Below are 19,549 nucleotides of genomic sequence, written 5' to 3' on the forward strand. Positions count from 1 at the left end.
CTGTGTCTCATATAAATATCGCTCCGGCACTATCGGTTGGCATTTTGTTGCCCAGGCGCTATGTTGGACTGAGGGGAGGAGCTTCATGTTGTCAGGCCGTAGCTTTGTCTAATCCACAAAAGTGCTTTGCCTGCCATCTTGTGGCATCTAAAGGCAGTTACAAACCTTTTTGTGTGGGAATATTGGCATAGGTTTCAACTCTTACAGACAATCAAAATCACCTTTTGGTCTGACCCCCTGCAATTCGTGGAAATTTGCTCTTTGCAGTCAACTTCGGTCTCGTTCCCCCGTGAAGAAAGAGGGTCCACTCTGTCCTTATTCCCCGTGAAGAGGGATTCATCGTACCACCTTTCAACTTTCTATTCGTCCACCGGATTAGACAAATCATTACTAGTGAAGCGTGTGTCGAAACATTCGGGGGGGGGGGGGGGGGGGTCCGTTTATTTTCTACAAGGGTGTTTTACATCTGAAAAAGAAGTGTGCGTGTTTGAGCATTTGTGTGTGGGCATGTGTATGGCTTTTTGATCATGAAAATGCTAATAGCCTTGATGGTAAAACTCTTTGCATTAGCATTTTTAGCAGGTGTTGGGGTTTGGACTTGATATATGACAAAGTGTTGTTGTGTAAGCAGGTTATGGGAGGCTGTCAATTTTGGTACCCAGGGACACGTGCGTGATAATATTTAGATGTAGATGGAGAAAAAAAACACGCTAATTTCAAGGAAAAGTAACATCGTCGAGCTGACTGTTCAGCGTAACAACCATCATTTTTTCCTGATGATTGTAATTCCACAGATTCTGATTGCAATCAGATGCCATCGCCATCATGCCAAAAAAAAAAAAAGGCCCGGTGAAACCCGTGAAACCGAAAGCCGGATCATCGGTGTGATGATGCAAAACCAAAGTTGGCGCCGCCTCGTCAATCCGGGCTGCCAGAAAGTTGCGATCGGCACAAACTCCGTCTTCTTATTGCAGCCCCGCTGGCTTGCGTCCAACCTGCTACCTGCGCAACAAAGCCGCCGTCTGGCTAGCTAACGGGCTTCAGACGGCGTAACAGGTTCCCATGGAAGTCCGGCTTCAAGTGGATTTGTTTGACCTACTTAAGTAGTGAGGAGGAGGGAGCGGACGTGACGGGAATGCGGCGTTCGCTGTAACCTGAGCGGCGGTGAACACGGGGGCATTGTGGCCTCTCGGGACAGCTGTTGGAATGCCGCTAAACCTTTTTCACGGGATGCGCGGCGCAGCTCAATTTGGGCAGATCCTCCTTGACTGAGTGAGGTCACGCTTTGGAGACATCATTCATTTTTCTGGTCGTTATTTATTGTTTTGTTTGTTCCCGTCTTTTTTGTCGTGGCACTTAAAAACACCACTTAATGGAATTAAAGACTGTCTCGTTGGACGATGGGGCTTGCTATTAGTTTTGGACTTTGTATGCGAGAAGATCATCGGGTAAGATCAGAAGAGGAATGATATTGTGGCGTCGCCCGCATTCCTTTCGCAATTTAGCGACGCATCAAGGTGGTGTTGCAGTACCCTGTGATATATGGAGCTGCAATTCATTTTATCCTTTTGGCTTTCCAGCTTGGCAGTGTCATTTTTGTCCTCTTTTTGTTTTTCGGGTTCCGAATGGAGCTTTGATCGCGCTGATTTGTGAGGCTTCAAAGCGAGCCGACGGGAGCCTCCGCGCCAGGATTGTTAGCAACCGACACATCGCCGGCTAATTTAATCGGCCGATATTGACTCACACATCCCAATGTCAGGCAAAGATAATGACATTCAAACCCATTCAAATATCATCCGTTTTTTTGCCCCCCCCCCCCAAAAAAAAATTTCAACAAATACCGAAGCATTGACGTGCATTCAAATGTACTCGTCGGTTTCTGAGGTAACATTCTTATTGTTGATCGTTGTTTGGTTTATCCGTTTAGGAAATATAACAGGGAACGATGCCACGATAAGGAGTCCGCGAGACGGCAGGGCTCTCATTTTGTCTAAATGGCGCTCACCAGCTTTTGTGTTTGAACTTCTCGGCTGTGAATCCAAAACAATCAAAGGAAATGCAGTCAAGAAGACGAACGGTACCCGAGCGTGCTCGTTTGCCTCACATCAGCACTCCTCACTTCGCAGCCCTCTACTGCAGGGCCGTCTATGAGTATGGCTTTTGTTACCATGACGATCAAGGGCCGAACCACGGGCTTGCAAGGAGGTAAGCGGCAACTAGTTGTGCAGTGGTAGCCCGGAATACGAAGAAGGTGCGCCCAGACAAGAGTCAAATCATCACTTGCGGTATTTTCAATCACGGCGGCGGCACTTCATCAGCAGGCTAATTACACTGGTCCATTTGTGTCACAGATCTGCGCATGCAGTGGACACTTCGCTGAACACAATCCGCCAAAACTTCGCTCACGGGCACATTTTCCGACACGCTCACCAAAGATCGACTGGGTTGCGTAATTTCACACTTGATGGGTGGGCAGGCACTCCAGAGACACGTGAGCGCGCACGTTTAGTTCCGCTCTCATTGGCTCTTCGTCGGAACTAAACGGTCGTTGCTAATTAAATGAAATGTGTACACCTAGTACAAAAAGGCTCCCTTACGCCGCTCTTAAATGGTATATGCTTTTTTTGGTGATCAGAGAGGTAGGAGTTTTCAGATTCTAGTAGAAAGGTCCTCGGATTACGACTGTTCTCCAATTTGGTGCTTTGGCACCTACTTGTGGCATTGTGGTACCCAGGGACTATGTTGAAGTGAGTGGAGGGGCTTCAGTTAGTCAGGCCGTCGCCTACAGACGCCTCGATAGGCAATCGCAAAACGTTTTTTGTGCACTTGAATAACTGCGTTGCTGGAAAAAAAGAAGTACCGTAGTTTGTTTTTTTGTTTTTTTGCTTTGTTTTGACTGAGAAATGTCCTTACGTCCCAAAAACGCACATTATTTGGAACTGTGCGTCCTGCGGGTAAATGATGCGTCTAGGACGCGGGACGTAACTGAGCGTAGCGGGATGGAGGAAGACGGACCGTAATAGGACGAACTCCTCTCAGACTGACAACAGGCATGATTGCTTTGGTTTGGTCCTCTTCCTGTATGTGCAACCACGTGTTCCTACGTCCCCAGGCTGCGCGTGTATAAGCGTGCGTGTGTGTGTAATGCCCTAAAAGTGTCCGCATGTGCCGCTGATTGGCAGTCATCTGACAAGCCACTGTACCCCACTGCCAAGCAAGCGGAGGCCTACGGTGTTGATAACTTTGCGCACCCCAACGATGCGGCGCAGGGTTTGCTTTCCGAGCGCCTCGTTCAGTCCCGCTAACTAGCACACCTTCGCCCACCGCCAGTGTGTAATTAAAAATCGCATTTGTTTGGCACTCGTACCGTGGCCCGGGATCTGAGATTTGTGGCTTCCAGGGAAGTTTCCGCCTGCGCGAAAGATGGCACGTTGGTTCTCTGTCGGAAACAAACTGCCAAATGAACAAAGGGACCGCGGCGCCGCCTCGAGTCTCTCAGTCGGAATGTAATTGTCATCGGGGCGGCGCCGCGGCTGATTTGCAACATCGCCCCCCCCCGCGACAAAACAAAGCGGCGCTCTTGATTGTGAGGCGTCACGCAATCGCAAGTCTTTGTTTTAAATACTTCAAACCGCTCGTACCCCCATTTACATATCTTAAGGCCTCCGACTTTACTCTGCGCGCTATAGACTGCACAGACTTGGCCGGGATGGGGATTAAAGGAGCCCCGCGGATCATTACGGCTCTCTCGGGGTAATCCACACGTTCGATCCGAGGAGTCACAAGGACATTGTGAAGTGCAGAGGCAAAGAAAGTGTCCAAGTCAAAGGGAAAACATGAAGCGGGAGACATCCGTGTGTCTCCAAAGAGCGAGGGAACCAAAGACCAAAGGGAATGGAAAAGATGAACGTGTCATTAGCAAGAAGCGCGCTTTGTGTGTGTGTGTGTGTATGAAGGTCACGGACATGACATTCAAGTATGCATTTGATGCCATCAAATGTACAAATAGAGGACTGCGCCATTGTCTGAGTCATACTGTCATGATTTCTCTGAACCTTTTATTCGTACGCGGCAAAAAAACTGAACGACCAAAACAGCCTGAAGGAGTAAGCACGTTGGTGGTGTTTTTCCAGGAACCAGAGCGCAAAGGCTCACGACGCAGTCAAAGCAATCGTTAGTTACCCCCATGAAGAAAGACCCACGAGGTCGTTCAGAGGAAAGGCGAACGCCTTTACGTGGTTGGAGTCAATTGTCAAGCAAAGACCAAAGATTCAGAAGGCAGTCAAAAAAAAAAACGATCGTCTTTTCTTTGTTTTAGTAAAATGACGGGAAAAAAGAACAGCCGAGACAAAAAGTCAGTCCCCCATAGTCTTTATTTAAGACTCGCAAGACATTCAAGACACAAGTCGACGCTTCTTACTTTGCGGTAATCAACCGTCGAGCAAATATAGCTGAGAAAACAGTCGATGGGCGAGAAGATCAGATGAAAGCCAATCGCCGTGACTTTGTCTTAATAAAACGGCAAGCGAAGGCTCGCGAGAGAACTGCCGAGAAAAGTCGATCACCTCACCTTGTTTTAATGAAACCGACTGACCATTGATAGATTCGCTCACGGTGCCATCGCTTCGTCTCGTCAGTACGGCACGAAGTGTGCCTTCAACCGCTTTTGCCTCAGTTCACCTTCTGCCGCATCTTGGAAACTTACGCTCAGGTCAGAGCAGCCTATTGACCGCCTGGAAAGCTCGAGCCGCCGTCTCGGCCGCCGCAGCGTTTACAAGCGGCTCGCTCGGATGGACGGCCATCCTCGGAATAAGACTCGGGCCGCCGGCCGCGGACGGCCCATCTGTGCTCAAAGCGCTTTCTCGGCAGACCTGCCCTTTCTTGCTGAGGTAATTACGTTTGGATATCGCCTCTGAATCCGGATGCGTGTTTAGCTGCTGTCGGAACGCTCGGGGAAGAACAAGACGCCACTTGCGGCGTTTATCGTCCGCTTGGCAGTTAATTCTGCTCCAGGTTCTGAAGGTATGATTATGACTTGCCATGCAGACAGTGTGTGTGTGTGTGTGCGGGGGGGAGGCTCCGGACGGGAAAGAATTGCAGACTGTTATTATTCCTCCCCTTCAATTTGTAAACAGATGTCCAAAGCACTTAAACGTACTGACCTGTTTTCAACAAAGAGTCAATCGCCCGAAAGACTCAGCGAAGGCGAAAATGCTCTTGGCTTGTTTAAATGAAGCGGCCGATGGCGAGTGTTTTGCCCTGACTTTGTTTAAATAAACCGATAAGCCGCGAAATATAATAAACGGACGCGCAAATACGACCGCGGTGACGACAGTAGTCAATGGCCCTTACTTACGAGAAGCGGACTCCCAAGACGGTGACGTAACCCCAAACAAAAAGTCGCTCATTCTTGACTTGTGTTTAGGAGATGGTGACGTACTTTTGTTTTAATAAACTGACAAGTTGAATGCGCTTTCTTTGTCTTCACTAAAAAAAAGAAAAAACAACAACAACAAAAAATACATGTTGAGCAAAGAATCACAAGATGCTAATTGTTCTTTGTTTCGATGAAGCACCCGGACATTGAACGCAATGTTGAGTGCGGATCATTCACACAAGAGGCAACATTGAGTGACTCTATTCGTGAGGAAAGTTTGAATTCGGCAGATTTGGGTGATCGATACAGCCCAAGTTAAATCAAGTCACAGCTTGCTACACATCGTCACAAATCGGAGAGTTATCGTCAGCGGTCAAAAAGATGATTCAGATCCAAAAATGCGGACAAATGAACACCAAAACTTTGATCTGTATGGCGCATTGGCCGGAGCTTGCTTTTTCCAAACTCGAGTGCCTCGTTGTCATCCAAAGTTGACTTTGCCGGAGCAATCTTAGTCTGGAGCACCGAGTGGGCGGGAGGGAGCTCCTGCCAGCGTTCAATTGAATCTCGCCATTAGAAAAGCCACTCAGCACCGCGGGGGTGTCACGTAAAGTTCAAGTGGATTCAAGCAGCCCGTCGACAATCCCTCTGGGGGACGGATGGATGAATGCGTGCCTGCTTTCCACTTTGTTTCATGTCCGCACGTATGCGGCGGGGGAATTATTTCCTGTGACAATGCTAATCGGGCACCAACGTCAAAAGCAATTTCACTTGAATAGAAGTCTCGCCGTACAATTCCTTGTAAACAGCCCTCCTGTCGTTTTTGCCCGAGCAGCCTTTTGACTTTTGGTGAAGCAGCATGCATTTTATCGCACGAGGTGACTCAAATAGGCTTTCTTCCAAGTCAAGAACGATACGTTTGAGATCTCGATTGTTTGATGCAAGAGTTGACCGCCTTTGTCTTGTCCATCATCTGGCGTGCGGCGTTCCGTCGTCTGCTCCGGAACCAACTCGACACTTTCTCCACAAGGAACAATAAGAATGGAACGGGAAGTTTTTTTTTCCTGAAGTTGTTTTTAGAATTAATGAACATTCTTCTCATCATTTGCGGCCTCGCCCGAGGTCTAAATGCGGATCATCCGCGTTCACGCTCAGGTAACTGGAGACGCTTTGCGGGTTTACCTTTCACTTAATGAGTCGTCGCTCTTTGAAGCTCCCCGCCGCCGTTTGCCGGCGATAAACCGCGCCGAGCTCCCTCCGGCTGCCAGCCTCAGTCTGCTACATGATCTGATTACTCCTGGTGTTGGCGGGCGGATGCAGGCGGCCCAAAGCGTCTTTGTTTGCTTTCTCTGCGGGGGGGGGGAAGCAATCTGGCACCTGTCACAACTCTTGATGCGGGGTTCATTGTCCTGCCAAGCTTGCGGCGACAGACGCCAGCGCCGCTCTTTTTCGTCCTGTTGCGGGCGCATCCGCCGAGCAGATGGTACGACTTACACGTGGAAATGCCGAGGATTTACCTTGAACGTCTCCGTTACCTCTTAGAAGGAAAGAAGTTCTCATAAATGGCCCTATCAATGCCGCTTGCGTCAAATACATGTTGAACTGCGTCGTAAGTGTGCTGAGTAAAAATCGAAGGGTGTTCTCCACCTCGCTTTCAATGGCGAGCGGCAATCATGCCGAGTAAGATTACAGATTGTCCTTCGGAGGCGAGTCTCTACACCGAGAAGCAACTCACTTTCCAGGGTATGGTGATTTTATCTTATTTTTTTAAATGGTATTCACAATTTCTCCATCTTGTCCTGCTTTGGAAGTCGGACCTGCACAATGACTTTTGAATTAGTTCAATGTGTGCGGAATGCGCAGTTGTCCGTCACCACTTTATGCGAGCACAGTAGCAAAGTCACAATTAGACAAAATCGTAAACCCTCTCTCCATCCCGCACGTTTATTTCACAGAGTTTTAATAACTATTTTATTTGACCTCTTGTTTATTTTGAATGTGATTACAGACCACGAGACTATTTAGTTTGAGACGGGGTAAATTTGAAAGCAGGTTTTGGTTGAAAAAGTTTTTTCCTCTGCAATCCTGCTTTTTACACCTCCACAAAATGACGGCTGTCTATTTTTATTTTTATTTTTTTCCATCTTTGGCGGTGGATATTGATGTATATTGTAGAACACGTTTGTTAGCTTGGAAAAAAAACTGTTTTTATTATTGTACAGTGTGCACTGGTACACTGTACAATAATTTTGTGCTCTCTCTCTTAATATATGTATTTACATGTTTCAATTTGTAGCTTTTTCCCCCCCAAACGTGTTTAAAAACCTTTAAAAAGAATGATGTCCCGTAAGTACGATAAAAACATGCCTCGGTCGTATTTAAATGGGGGAATTCCGATATTGTGCATTTTATTTTATTTGGATGGCTGCTCCTGTGATGGAGGGCAGCCGACTTTAGTTGTTTGGAGGAGAAAAAAAAAACCCTTCTAGGCCATAAATATGAGGCGATCAGATGGAAAAACTGCAAGCATGGCCTGAAGTGCCTTCTTGTGCCACGTTTCCTTACGCCAGTGTGCGCGCTGTTTGGAAGCTGGAAAGAAGCGCGGCGGCGTGCTTGGACAGAGCACGCAATCCTATCTGTGACAGTTATCGCCCATGTTTGGCAAAATGATGATCTCTTTATTTGCTCTCGTGCTCGGCTTCCCTCAGATAACCCAATCTTCACACAGCCGCTGTCGTATTTTATTCAACGCTCTCTCCTCCTCCCACGGCGGGCCCCCCCCCTTATCCCCTCCCCTTCACTCAACCCCACTCGTCGCGCACACATCGCCACCGCTGAAGTAGCCTCTCCAAGGTGCTCGGTTCCATTGTCATGGAAACAACAACTCTGCCCATGGCCGGCGCCATTCATTTCATTGTGTTTATTGCCTCGTCTTTCGCCGTGGCCTCCTCCGATTTGTCGTCGTCGGCGAGAAAGGAACACGAGAAAGACGAGAAAGGAACACGTGGGCTTTGTTCCTCGTGGCAGCGCGTTGGAGAGCAGACGACGCCCAGCCGTTTGGACCGATAGAACCGTTTCAGATAGAACGCAAGATCGAATGCCGCCGTTTGACCAAGTTGGACCGGTCACTTCATCGGTTGTGTGTGTGACATCATATGAAACGCACCAATGAATTCGGTACACTTTTTGCACATGGGCACTTATCCCCAAGCCAAGCTAACATCTTTGATTTTGATTCGATATGTATTTTTTATTTTGCCTTTTCAAAAATAATCATACCGTATTTCCCGCACTAAAAGAGGCACCTAAAATCCTTCCATTTTCTTAAAAGCTCACAGCGCGCCTTAAAATCCGATGCGCCTTATGTATGGTTATTGCGGTAATATGTCAACTCCAAGATGGCTCCTTGCTCGAGACATGCTTCCAACGCAGAGTTCAAACTTAGCGCGATCGGCAACAGAGTTCGACGTTAACGAGTCAATGTTATAACTTGCTGTTGGTTAAGTGAACTGTGACATCTGATCGTTCTGTTGGCGTTTCCTTGAGCGTAGCTCCATCTAATGGAGGCATTGCAGATTGCGTCTTATAATGCGGTGCGTCTAATATATGAAAAAAATGACAAAATAGGCCATTCCTTGAAGGTGCGCCTCATAATCAATCCAGTACGACTTTTAGTAAATGAAATTGGCAGTTGGAAAATGCATTTTGTATTTCCTCGGCGAGTCTCTGTGTAATATCAAAATTGCTTTGGTGAACTGAAATCTTTGTGTGAGCTAAACGTGCAAAGAACGCAGAAATCAGGAAGGGGGCAAATACTTTTTCACGGCACTGTATGTTCCGTACCGGTAATGTAATGTAAATGTTGGTGCTTGCAGATGTAAACCCCCCTCCAACATGATTCCAGGAAGCAAGAGAGTCCTACTTAAAGCGCTCCAATTACAGTGTGCCCTTATAAAAAACATTTCCTTCATTTCTCCTGTAATCAGCGGCATTCTTACGCAGCAGACGCTGTTGTCGTGCAGCCAAGAGAAGATTACAGCATGCATGGCGTCCTGATGTGCGCTTCCGTCCTTTTTATTTGTATTTTTTTGCAGCCCCCGTCTTCTACTTTGGCGACAGCAACTACCACGTGGATGAGAGCGACGGCTTTGTGGAGGTGCGGGTGTGGAGGACGGGAAGCGACCTGTCCAAAGCCGGGACCGTCACGGTGCGCTCCCGAAAGACGGATCCGGTCTCGGCGGAGGGTACGTGTCCGGGCAAGGTTTTAGCTTTAGGTGCTAAGTGAAATGTCAACAATAGGCTCCGGTTGTCACCCTTTGTGGCCGAAAGGTGCTTTCAAGGCTGCAAATGCGGGGTGACTGACCTGTGGAATGTCAACAAAGCCCAAGGCTCCGTGTTAGGCCCGTCTCTTTTTCGGAAATGCAGCCTTTTGTGTGATCGAGAACGAACAAAGCTTTCGGAATTTCTTCCGATTGTTGATTTGCACTTCAACTTTGAGTTGCTGTCTCCCGCAGCCTTTCTCACAGCCGCTATTATCTCATCCCTTCGGGCTCTTATTCCTCCCGCGTCGCCGCCGCCTTCTCTCGCTCAGACTCCCTCGACTGCATCTTAACCTCGCGAGTAACTAACCATCTAATCATATGCAAACGCTCGCTCGCTCACTTTTGGGTCGGTCGTAAGTACATGAGGAAAGCCCGTGGGCGGAGGCCGGCCTCATCTGAACCGGCTCTTCAAAGCGAGCGTGGAAACGAGGATATTTGCATGCAGGTCAAAGCGCTAGGTGGCGCTAGAACCCGGGGCTATTTTTAGACCCCTGATATAAAAGAAACTCTTTGGATTCGAAACATTTCCCATTTGGAAACTTTTTTTAAATTATTTTATTCAATTACCCAAATTGACTTTGGCGGCAATGCCTCGAAGCGCGCTAGCATGGTCACGTTAAGAGAGCAAAAGGCGAAACGGCGTCATTCATGTGTGTAAGCAGGAACAGATTTTATGACATTTGAAATCAAACATGTCACAGTAAATTCTCCAATAAATCGAACGTTTATCAAATCAAGAACATAAAGCATGCGATGAAATGAAAAACCAACTAATAGCTTCAATATTTTCTCTTTAGGTACTCCTCTGAACACTGTGAATGAATGTGCTCTTTGTTATTTTTTTTAAGGGGGGGGGGGGTTATCTGAAGAGGGAGAGAAGCAGTTTAAAATGTGCGAGCCACTTGACCAGCAAGGCTTTAACGAACAAGTAGAGGACAAATAATGATGTCGTTTGCGTCGACACATCCTTTCATCTTGCCCTTCGCTTGACATTCATGAATGAATTAGGACTGCAGGACGGTCTCATTTGCCATAAATGTCGCGTCGAATACAGTTTGCTAATGGTCTATCCTGGTTCATCGTTTACACCCCGGAATCTTTTGCGAAATGCGTTGCTTGGAAATAGCTGCCCTTCGATGCCACAAAAGGGCAGCCAAGAACTAATTTTTATCGAATTGAAACTGCCAATTCTCCTTCAAGTGTTTCCTCTGCAATAAAATGCCACCTGATAGGGCTCAAAAAAATGCAATTGCTGCGTTGTCCTGCACACTAAAACAGCAAATAGGTGAACTTTTCAGCAAATAACAGAGGATGGCTGAACAACAAATGGCGGGAGATCACGGTACAGTATATTTACTGTCGCATGTGGGAAAGGAGAGCCACTAACGCCAATGGAGCTTTTTATCAAACGCCAAGAGAACCGTAGAGCACATTCACATAATGAGCGCACAAACACACGCCACACAGGAGCTGCTATTGACCACCACTCACGCCCATACAACTCGCGTGCCGACTCACTGATGTCACGTGTCAATGCGTTGCAATATGTCCAATATTTTTACACAATTTATGCATACATTTTTGGGGCCAAATGTGTTTGGATAAGTTTAAATGTTTGCGCAGGCTAAAATGGAAAATTCAAACGGATTCACGTCGGGCATCGACCCCTCCCGTATAGCAGCCGGGGTTTGGAATGTAATTTGTGATGATGAAGTGGGGGTTTATTTTGCCGCACGTCCCCTGAGCGCCCTGTCCTGTCAATCATGCCTCACTCACGCGCATTTTTGTCGGCGGACAGCCGGAGCGGATTACGTAGGGATCAGCCGGAATCTGGACTTTGCGCCGGGCGTCGCCATGCAGACGTTGCGCGTGACCATCCTGGACGACCTGGGCCAGCCGGCGCTGGAGGGCCCCGAGCGGTTTGAGCTGGTGCTGCAGATGCCCGTGAACGGCCTACTCGGGCAGCCCGCCAAGGCCGCCGTCCTCATCAACGACTCCGTATCAGACCGTGAGAGCGGATCGTGAAATATGGATCAATTGTTGATTGTGATTTATTTATGCGCTTTTGCCTTGATTTTGTTTTGTTTCGGTCGCAGTGCCGAAGGTGCAGTTCCGCGACGCCGTCTACGCGGGCGACGAGAAGTCGGGGCGGATTTCGGCAACGGTGTACCGTAGCGGCGACATCGGCCACAAGTCCACGGTGCGATGCTACAGCAGGCAAGGGACGGCCCAGGTCATGATGGACTTCGTCGAGAGGCCCAACACGGACGCTTCCGTCGTCACCTTCCTACCAGGTGGCCTGCAACAAAATGCCACATACACTCCGAACATTAGGAACAGCTACGAAAATGACGCTACTTATGTTCAGGTTTGATTGTGGAATAATATGTTCATCAGTGCAGTGACAATAATAATAATATTATTATTATGATTATTATTATTATGAGTCTCTCTGTCCTATAGTTAAGTTTTGTTGCAACATTTTCATCATGGGCATTTCTAGAAATGTGAAATCCTACTTTTTAAAAATTCTACATTTAAACTCAGATGAATGCATGAATTCCCCAAATTTCTAATTATTGTTCCAGTGATATTTTGAATGGCCGTTTGTGACTACATTTAATAACTTATTATCTTGAACCTTTATTTATTTACTGTCTGGACCAATGACGTGATTCTGCTGCCTCCTTTCGTGTGGTGTGGCCTTTCCTTTAATTGGGTGAAGCCAATTGGTCCTTTTCATGACAGCATGTGGCTTTGCCCATGTTTTTCTGTTTTGTTTACAAATTACTTTGTACCTTATATTCAATTTAATTCATGTGCAGCACTTTGTTTCAGCCGCGATCGTTTGGAAAAATAAGAAGCTCGTGTTACCAATTTGGCTCCCTGCCCTATACGGTAAATGACCACATGTTAAATTTCATACAGATTACAGTTACAGATCCTACATTGGATCTCGTCAGACTATGCGGTTAATCTTTTTTTTTTTTTTTTTTAAACGCTTTCCAAGAATGTAAAAATAATCCTGCTAAAGTGGCTGTGGATTTCCTCAGGGGAGGTGGAGCAGCCTTGCGTCCTGGAGTTGGTTGACGACACGGAGCACGAAGACGAGGAGGAGCTGCGCCTCGTGCTCGGAAGCCCAAAAAGCGATTCTCCCTTCGGCGCCTCCATCGGACGGCGGAACGAAACACTCATCAGAATCAAAGACGATGCCGACAGTAAGTATGACCGTCTTCTTTCTTGACCCGACGTGGAAATGCGTCGCCCGCCCGGCCGATTTGTACTCCGACGTCGGGCTTTCCTTCCTCAGAGCCCGTCATCAAATTTGGTGAGACCAAGTTCAGTGTGAACGAACCCAAGGAACCAGGCCAAGTGTCCGTGGTGAGAATTCCCGTGCTGCGCGTGGGCGACTCCTCCAAGGCGTCCGTCGTCCGAGTCCACACCAAAGACGGATCCGCCACCTCGGGGGAGGACTACCATCCCATTTCAGAGGGTGAGCGAGGGCGGGACTGAGCCCAACCCACGGCGAGATGCTCGACGGAGGCGCTTTCTTCTCTCTCCAGAGCTGGTGTTCCGAGAAGGGGACGCGCTGCGCGACGTGGAGGTGGAGGTTTTATACGACGGCGTCAGAGAGATGAGGGAGGCCTTCACCGTGCACCTGAAACCAGATGAGAACATGGTGGCGGAGACGCAGGTACGCCACATTTTTGCCGTGATCAAATTACTCACCTTGGCCGTCTGCGCTTTCATTCGCGTGCGTCGCGGAATGAACGGGAGTCTCCCGAAAATGTTTGTTGGCGTACCTTGTCATTCGCCACGTCGACTTTTGAGCCGTTTGTCATATTGAATAGAAAAACATGTGCACAATGAGATCATACAATTATCATTCCACCTGTTCTGTCACCAGCAATGTTGAATCTGTTTGATGATCGAATTTTTAATTGACCTGCAACAAAACAAAAGAAGGTTCAGGATTTGCTTCATCATTTAAAAAGAAATCAATAAATAACGGAGATTGTCTTGACTAAAATAAAACAGCCGGATGTATTTCAGCCTAATGCTATATTAAGATGGGGGTTTTTTTCCTCGATGTTCAATATTGACGGGTCAGTGACGCGCGCTTTGAGTCGAATAAGGAATTAACGATGTAATCAAAAACAATAACTGCACTTCCCAGATCCTTGTTTTTAAGAAAAAAAAACAAAAGGCACAATGAATTTCAAGGAGTCAAGTTTATGAATCCACAACGTAACAGGGGGGAGGGGGGGGGGGTGTTGCAGTTTAAGAAGACAGAACTTTCAAAGTCATATTTTTGCAGAAAAAAAAAAAAACGGACTAAGAAAATGTCTCGCAAACTCTTCGCCGTAACTGCAGATTTGATTAAACAGCGCAAGGATCGGGGTGAGCCCCGATCCCCAGACATCGTGGTGAGAGTGAGCCGAGTGAGAGCAGCGGCGTGTTTGGTTGGTGGACATGAATAATACATCCGGTACATGTGCACGGGCGAGAGGCAAACGAATACATGAAGAGATACTTTGTATGCAGAAGTGAACGCGAACAGCTGGAAAGATTCGCGTCGGCGGCACGGCGTTGAGCAATTAACTTTTAGCTTCGCCTTTGCTTTTCCCTCCCCAGCTGACCAAAGCCATCATCTACATCGAGGAGAGCAACAGCATGGCAGATGTTACCTTCCCCTCGGTGCCCAGGGTGCTCTCTTTGCTTCACTACGACGACTTCGACAAGCGCGGAGATTTTCTCCCTGTGGCCGGCTACCCCGTCGTTTGCGTCACCGTACGTCTCCCATCCATTCTCATCCAAGCGTTTCCCTTTCATCGTTCGTCGGAAATCGGCACCAGGTTACGTCGGGTTGGCAGGAAAGCGATCGAACGGAAACCGTGACAAAAATGTTGTCCTGTTTGCGGTTGCGCCGACAAATCGACGTTTTTTGCTCCCTCTTTACGAGTACCGGTCAAGAGGCGAGCAGCGGCATTCTGGACCAACTGGAAATGCTTCATGGAGGAGGATTGGCTGGCAGTAAAGTGCATTACAGCAATCCAGTAGAGATGTGATGAAGGCACGAATGACTGTTTCAAAGTGCTCTGAACAAAGGAGCGGCTTTACCAGCTGCCGCATTTTTCACACGTATCAAAAAAAAAAAAAAGTAAAATATTGTGGCTAACCTGTAAGCTAACATTAGCATCATAGCACGCAATGGTGGAGCGAGCTCTTTGGGGCTGCTCACGGGGTGGTCAAGGCTATCTCAGGGGGTCCGCAAAACAAGAATTTGGAAACACCTTATCAGCAATCGATGTTCATTTTCATATTAAATAAAATTCACGCGCACACACACACAATAATAATAATAGATTTTATTTATAAGCGCCTTTCAAGACACCCAATGAAAATAAGAGCAGCGGGCAGGCTTGCAACAGAATCGAGACTCGAATTTCCAAGTGGCTGGATGCACCAAACTCCATGACGAGTTGACGAGCCGGCGGCATGGTGGAGTCCGAACCTGCTTTCAGAACGGGCGGCTGCTAACTGGGCGGCTGATATGCCACTGCTGGCTGACTCCAACACGACTGCGTCCAAATCTACAATGAAATGCAAACACACACTGGAGAAGGGCCGGAAATTGTGGCTGACATTCAGGACGCGCCCGCCCAGAATTGTGTCCATAAACGTTTGTTTGTTCAAATCATATCGGGGATTGCGCAGTCCCTACGTGCCGGAGACTTCATCGTGAAAAAGTCGAGACGAGCCCGCGAGTGACGCTACTTTGACATTTTATTCCCCCTCCTCGCCGCAGGCGTGTAACCTCAAATACCCGGACTACGACAAAACGGGCTCCATCTGCGCGAGCGAGAACATCAACAACACTCTGACGCGCTACCGCTGGCTCGTCAGCGCCCCCAAGGGCCCGGACGGCGTCACCGGGCCGATGCGCGAGGTGGACTTCGACACCTTCTTCACCTCGTCCAAGCTCATCACGCTGGACGCCATCTACTTCCGGGCGGGCTCCAGGGTGCAATGCGCCGCCAGGGCCGTCAACTCGGACGGCGACGAGGGGCTGGAGCTCAGCAGCCCCGTGGTGACCATCAGCACGGACGAGGGTGAGTGTGTCATGTCGGCCGTTTTGGTTAGCGTCCGTGCATTGTCGATGTCGTAAAAACATAAACACGGTGTGTTGGATGAACCCAGTTTTGTTTCGGCACGCGGTTGTACAAAAAGTAATTTGGATGCGGATATAAAATGGATCCGGATCCAGATGGTTTTCTTTCAATCAACCACTTGAGAAAATAAAATCTTGAGAATAATGAATGTGACATGTTCAATCGCATAAAGTGGAAGAAACCATTTTTGCTTCTCAAATGTAATTGTCTTTATTCGTTAATATTTGGAAGTGAAATTATTTTAGTTGTAAATACAGTAGTTCATTCGCGTCTTTGCAGACCCAGAAAAACTGTTCAGAATGCGAATCAATTCACTCATTCAGTACCAGCCAATTCTAGACCAAGTCTGAAAAGACGTTTAAAAACGTCTTTGGGAGTGAATGAGTTAAGAGTAGCGGCACCAATTTTTTTTTTTCGACATCCTCCATTGTCACTCTGCCAACCACCAACCTCACTTTCTTTTTTTTTTTTCTACTGGTCTTGTGGGCTGCGTCAAGCATCATTTTTAGTAGAGGCCACGGGCCACTGAAAAATTGATGGCGGGCCGCAAATGGGCCCCTGGGCCATAGTTTAAATCTTTGGTAATATTACAGTGTAATAATAAAGTGTTCATGGCGTCATGAACAAATCCCCCCCCAACCCAAAAAATTTGTCTTGTTTATCGTAGACAAAACCCATTTTTCTCCCTTCTTACCAACTGATTCTGGTTGGTTTGGTTGGTCCGTGCATGAATGGAAAAAACAAAAAATGTGAAGAATTAAAAGAGCAAAACGAGTCTGCGTTGCTCTGGTGTTCTGGCGGCCAACCACATATTTACGACATGATTCAAAACAGCAACATTTATCAGTTCGTATTTTGCGGGGGATGCATCAGATCATATTCCTTTTGTTTCGTATGCGTATGGAGCACATATCGTATCGATCCCTATCTCAATTTCAAAGTCTACCCTGGATCTCCTCCCGAGCCTGAGGCAGCAGTTTGAAATTAAAATCCCACTGAACATGTTCAACACGCCAAAACTCTTCTTTTAATCTTTTGTGCTTATGAAGGATTTAATCACATTTGATATCACCCGCCCCAAAAAAAACCAAAACGTGGCTTTGGGCGGTCTCGTTTTACCTTCTTCTCGGTATTTCATTGCTGTTTACTTTCCGCCGGTCACGGGTGATTCAGCGTTTGCTCTTGTTTGTTATGCTAATGCCACCATGCCGTGAGCAGCTGCCGTCGCTGCTCTGGCAGCTGAAAATCATTTCCGCGCGGTGGATATCACTTTTTTTTGTGAGCTAACTAAACGTTTGATGTTTGTTTGCGGCCGGGCGGCAGGCATGTGCCAGCCTCGCGTAGCGGGCACGGTGGGAGCCGAGCCCTTCTCTGCCAAGCTGCGCTACACTGGAGCCGAGAACCCCGACCATCCCAATCTCATCAAATTGACTGTCAACATGCCTCACATTGATGGTCAGGCCACAAAAGTGACACTAATATGGGGGGGGGGGGGTGTTCCACTGTCAAATGGCTTTGGTTCCGTCCACAAGTGATTTCAAAAGTCCATTTTACAGGTATGCTACCTGTGGTGTCCACCCGCGCCTTGTCCAACTTCGAGCTCACCCTCAGCCCGGACGGCACCCGCGTGGGCAACCACCGCTGCTCCAACCTGCTGGACTACTCGGAAGTCCAGACGCGCCACGGCTTCCTCAGCAACGCCACCAAGAACCCGCAGGTGATCGGCGAGACGGCGCCCTACCAGTACAGCGCCGCCCTGAGGGGCGCCGGCACGCTGCGCTTCTACCGCAACCTCAACCTGGAGGCGTGCTTGTGGGAGTTCACCTCCTACTACGACATGTCCGAGCTGCTCAGCGACTGCGGCGGAACCATCGGCACTGACGGGCAGGTAAACAGTCGCTTCAAAGTTCAATACCATCAGAGTGCAGTACCTTCCGCTCCCACTAGATGGAGGTGCATTGACACCTAAAGTTCGATACATGTGGCTTATGAGTGCTTTGATAGTTACATACTTTTTTTTTTTTTTTTTTTAATGACAACGCCACCTTGCACAACTTGGAATATCTCGTAGAACTGCAATAAATCCTCATAAAATAAAACCATCATCGACAAAGTCCGAGGCGTGCGTGGTCCCGCTCAGGCGCATGAGCTCCGTCATATGTTGAATGCAACCGCTCTTCTCGCCACCCTGCGCAATAGAAATAAACACAAGTAGAAATAAAGCACAGTCAAATGTGAGTACACCTGAGATCATTTGCACGTCCATTAAAAAGGACTCGCTGGCGTGAGTCTTCATTTTAAGACTTGAAAGTAAACAGCCTGCGCAGGACACTCGCGTCCTTAATCTCGTTTCTCTTCTGCAGTGATGACAAAGCCCACATGGGGCGTCCATCATCCCCCCCCCCCCCCCCCCCGCCAGGAGCACTCTTTTGTCTTGTCCATATTAGCAAGTTTGTGAGCTCTCATAATGTATAAATCTGTATTTTGTATTTAAAAAAAAAAAAAAACACCTCCTTTTTCATGAGCCTGACGCGCTGTCTGCGGTAGCTGTGACGAGCAGTAGCGCCCCTCCCCCGCCACCTGGACACCTTGCCGCCTCGCTCCCGACAAAGACAAGAAGATTTAAAGATGGATTTCAAAGTCTGCAGTTAATTTCAGTGCGCCTTTAATAGCAAGTGATCTGCCTCCAGCCACGTCCGGTCCAGCTGATCTCCATGCGCAGTGCCAACGGCCCGTATCGACGTAGCGCTTATGATTCATTACACAATTGATGCAGATAATATACGAGGATTATCTGTCCAGTCGCGACCTCTGAGATCTTGACGGCGATGTGAGCGACCACCTCAAAGTGAAAATCATGCATGCCTCACAAATTACTTGCCGGTCAACGCCTTTAGGTCCAGGTGTGTAGTTTTGGGTGGGTAGCATGAGGGTTGGTTTCGCGTGCAGGTGTCAAACTCAAGGCCCGGGGGCCAGATGTGGCCTCCCACGTCATTTTATGTGGTCCGTAAAAGTAAATCATGTGCAGTGACTTCATGTTTCTTGCTCATTAAAAAAAAAAAACAATCGTCCATTTAAAATAACTAGAATCATCTTTCAACAGGCCTCTGTTTTCAAAATGAATTATTCATCAATTTGTTGTACTTTATATGCAATATGAGGCAATCATATGTTTATCCGATTTCCCCTGCATGACGGCCCACCAATGAAAACCGTAATTATGATGTGGCCAATGACAAAAATGAGTTTGACATTCCTAATTTAGGGTGAGGCATTAGTGCTAGCCAGGTGTCGGGTAGGGCGGAGTTCGCCTTCCAACCTGGATCCACTTCTAAGATGCACGTTTTTTTTTTTCCTCCAGGTTCAATGTCATTCAAAAGACGACGTTAATAGTTTTAACTTGCGTGGTAAATATCATACAATGTCACCCAACGGGATTAATGGTTGCTCTCGACCACCGTGCGGTTCCAGTTACCTTTTGTAAATTTCTGCATTTCTGAAACTGCTCTTGTATTTAATCGCGTTATAGGAGCATATCATCTCGTAATGGAACCCGCGACCGCTGATATTGCCTTTGATCAATACCGTCTATACAGGACACTACCGCATTCAATGTTCATAATCCATTTTCTGCTGAGATAGCAAGCGTACGACGAGTTTACGTTTGCCGGCAGGCG

The 19,549-nt window shown here is 47.7% G+C and overlaps 1 protein-coding gene across 1 annotated transcript in view; it reads left to right on the plus strand.

Moving 5' to 3' along the window:
- Nucleotides 1-19,549, plus strand: part of frem2b (FRAS1 related extracellular matrix 2b) — a 71,163-nt gene that overhangs the window by 42,952 nt on the left and 8,662 nt on the right. The window contains exons 7-16 of the mRNA XM_086125215.1: nucleotides 9,472-9,621; nucleotides 11,498-11,707; nucleotides 11,796-11,993; nucleotides 12,753-12,917; nucleotides 13,010-13,192; nucleotides 13,263-13,393; nucleotides 14,335-14,490; nucleotides 15,509-15,812; nucleotides 17,196-17,327; nucleotides 17,429-17,760. Of these exons, the coding sequence (XP_085981341.1) occupies nucleotides 9,472-9,621; nucleotides 11,498-11,707; nucleotides 11,796-11,993; nucleotides 12,753-12,917; nucleotides 13,010-13,192; nucleotides 13,263-13,393; nucleotides 14,335-14,490; nucleotides 15,509-15,812; nucleotides 17,196-17,327; nucleotides 17,429-17,760 (1,961 nt within the window). The remainder of the gene's footprint in view (nucleotides 1-9,471; nucleotides 9,622-11,497; nucleotides 11,708-11,795; nucleotides 11,994-12,752; nucleotides 12,918-13,009; nucleotides 13,193-13,262; nucleotides 13,394-14,334; nucleotides 14,491-15,508; nucleotides 15,813-17,195; nucleotides 17,328-17,428; nucleotides 17,761-19,549) is intronic.

Source organism: Hippocampus guttulatus, chromosome 12 (assembly GCF_054856545.1).
Source record: "Hippocampus guttulatus isolate MCC_2025c chromosome 12, RoL_Hgut_1.0, whole genome shotgun sequence".
NCBI lineage: Eukaryota > Metazoa > Chordata > Actinopteri > Syngnathiformes > Syngnathidae > Hippocampus > Hippocampus guttulatus.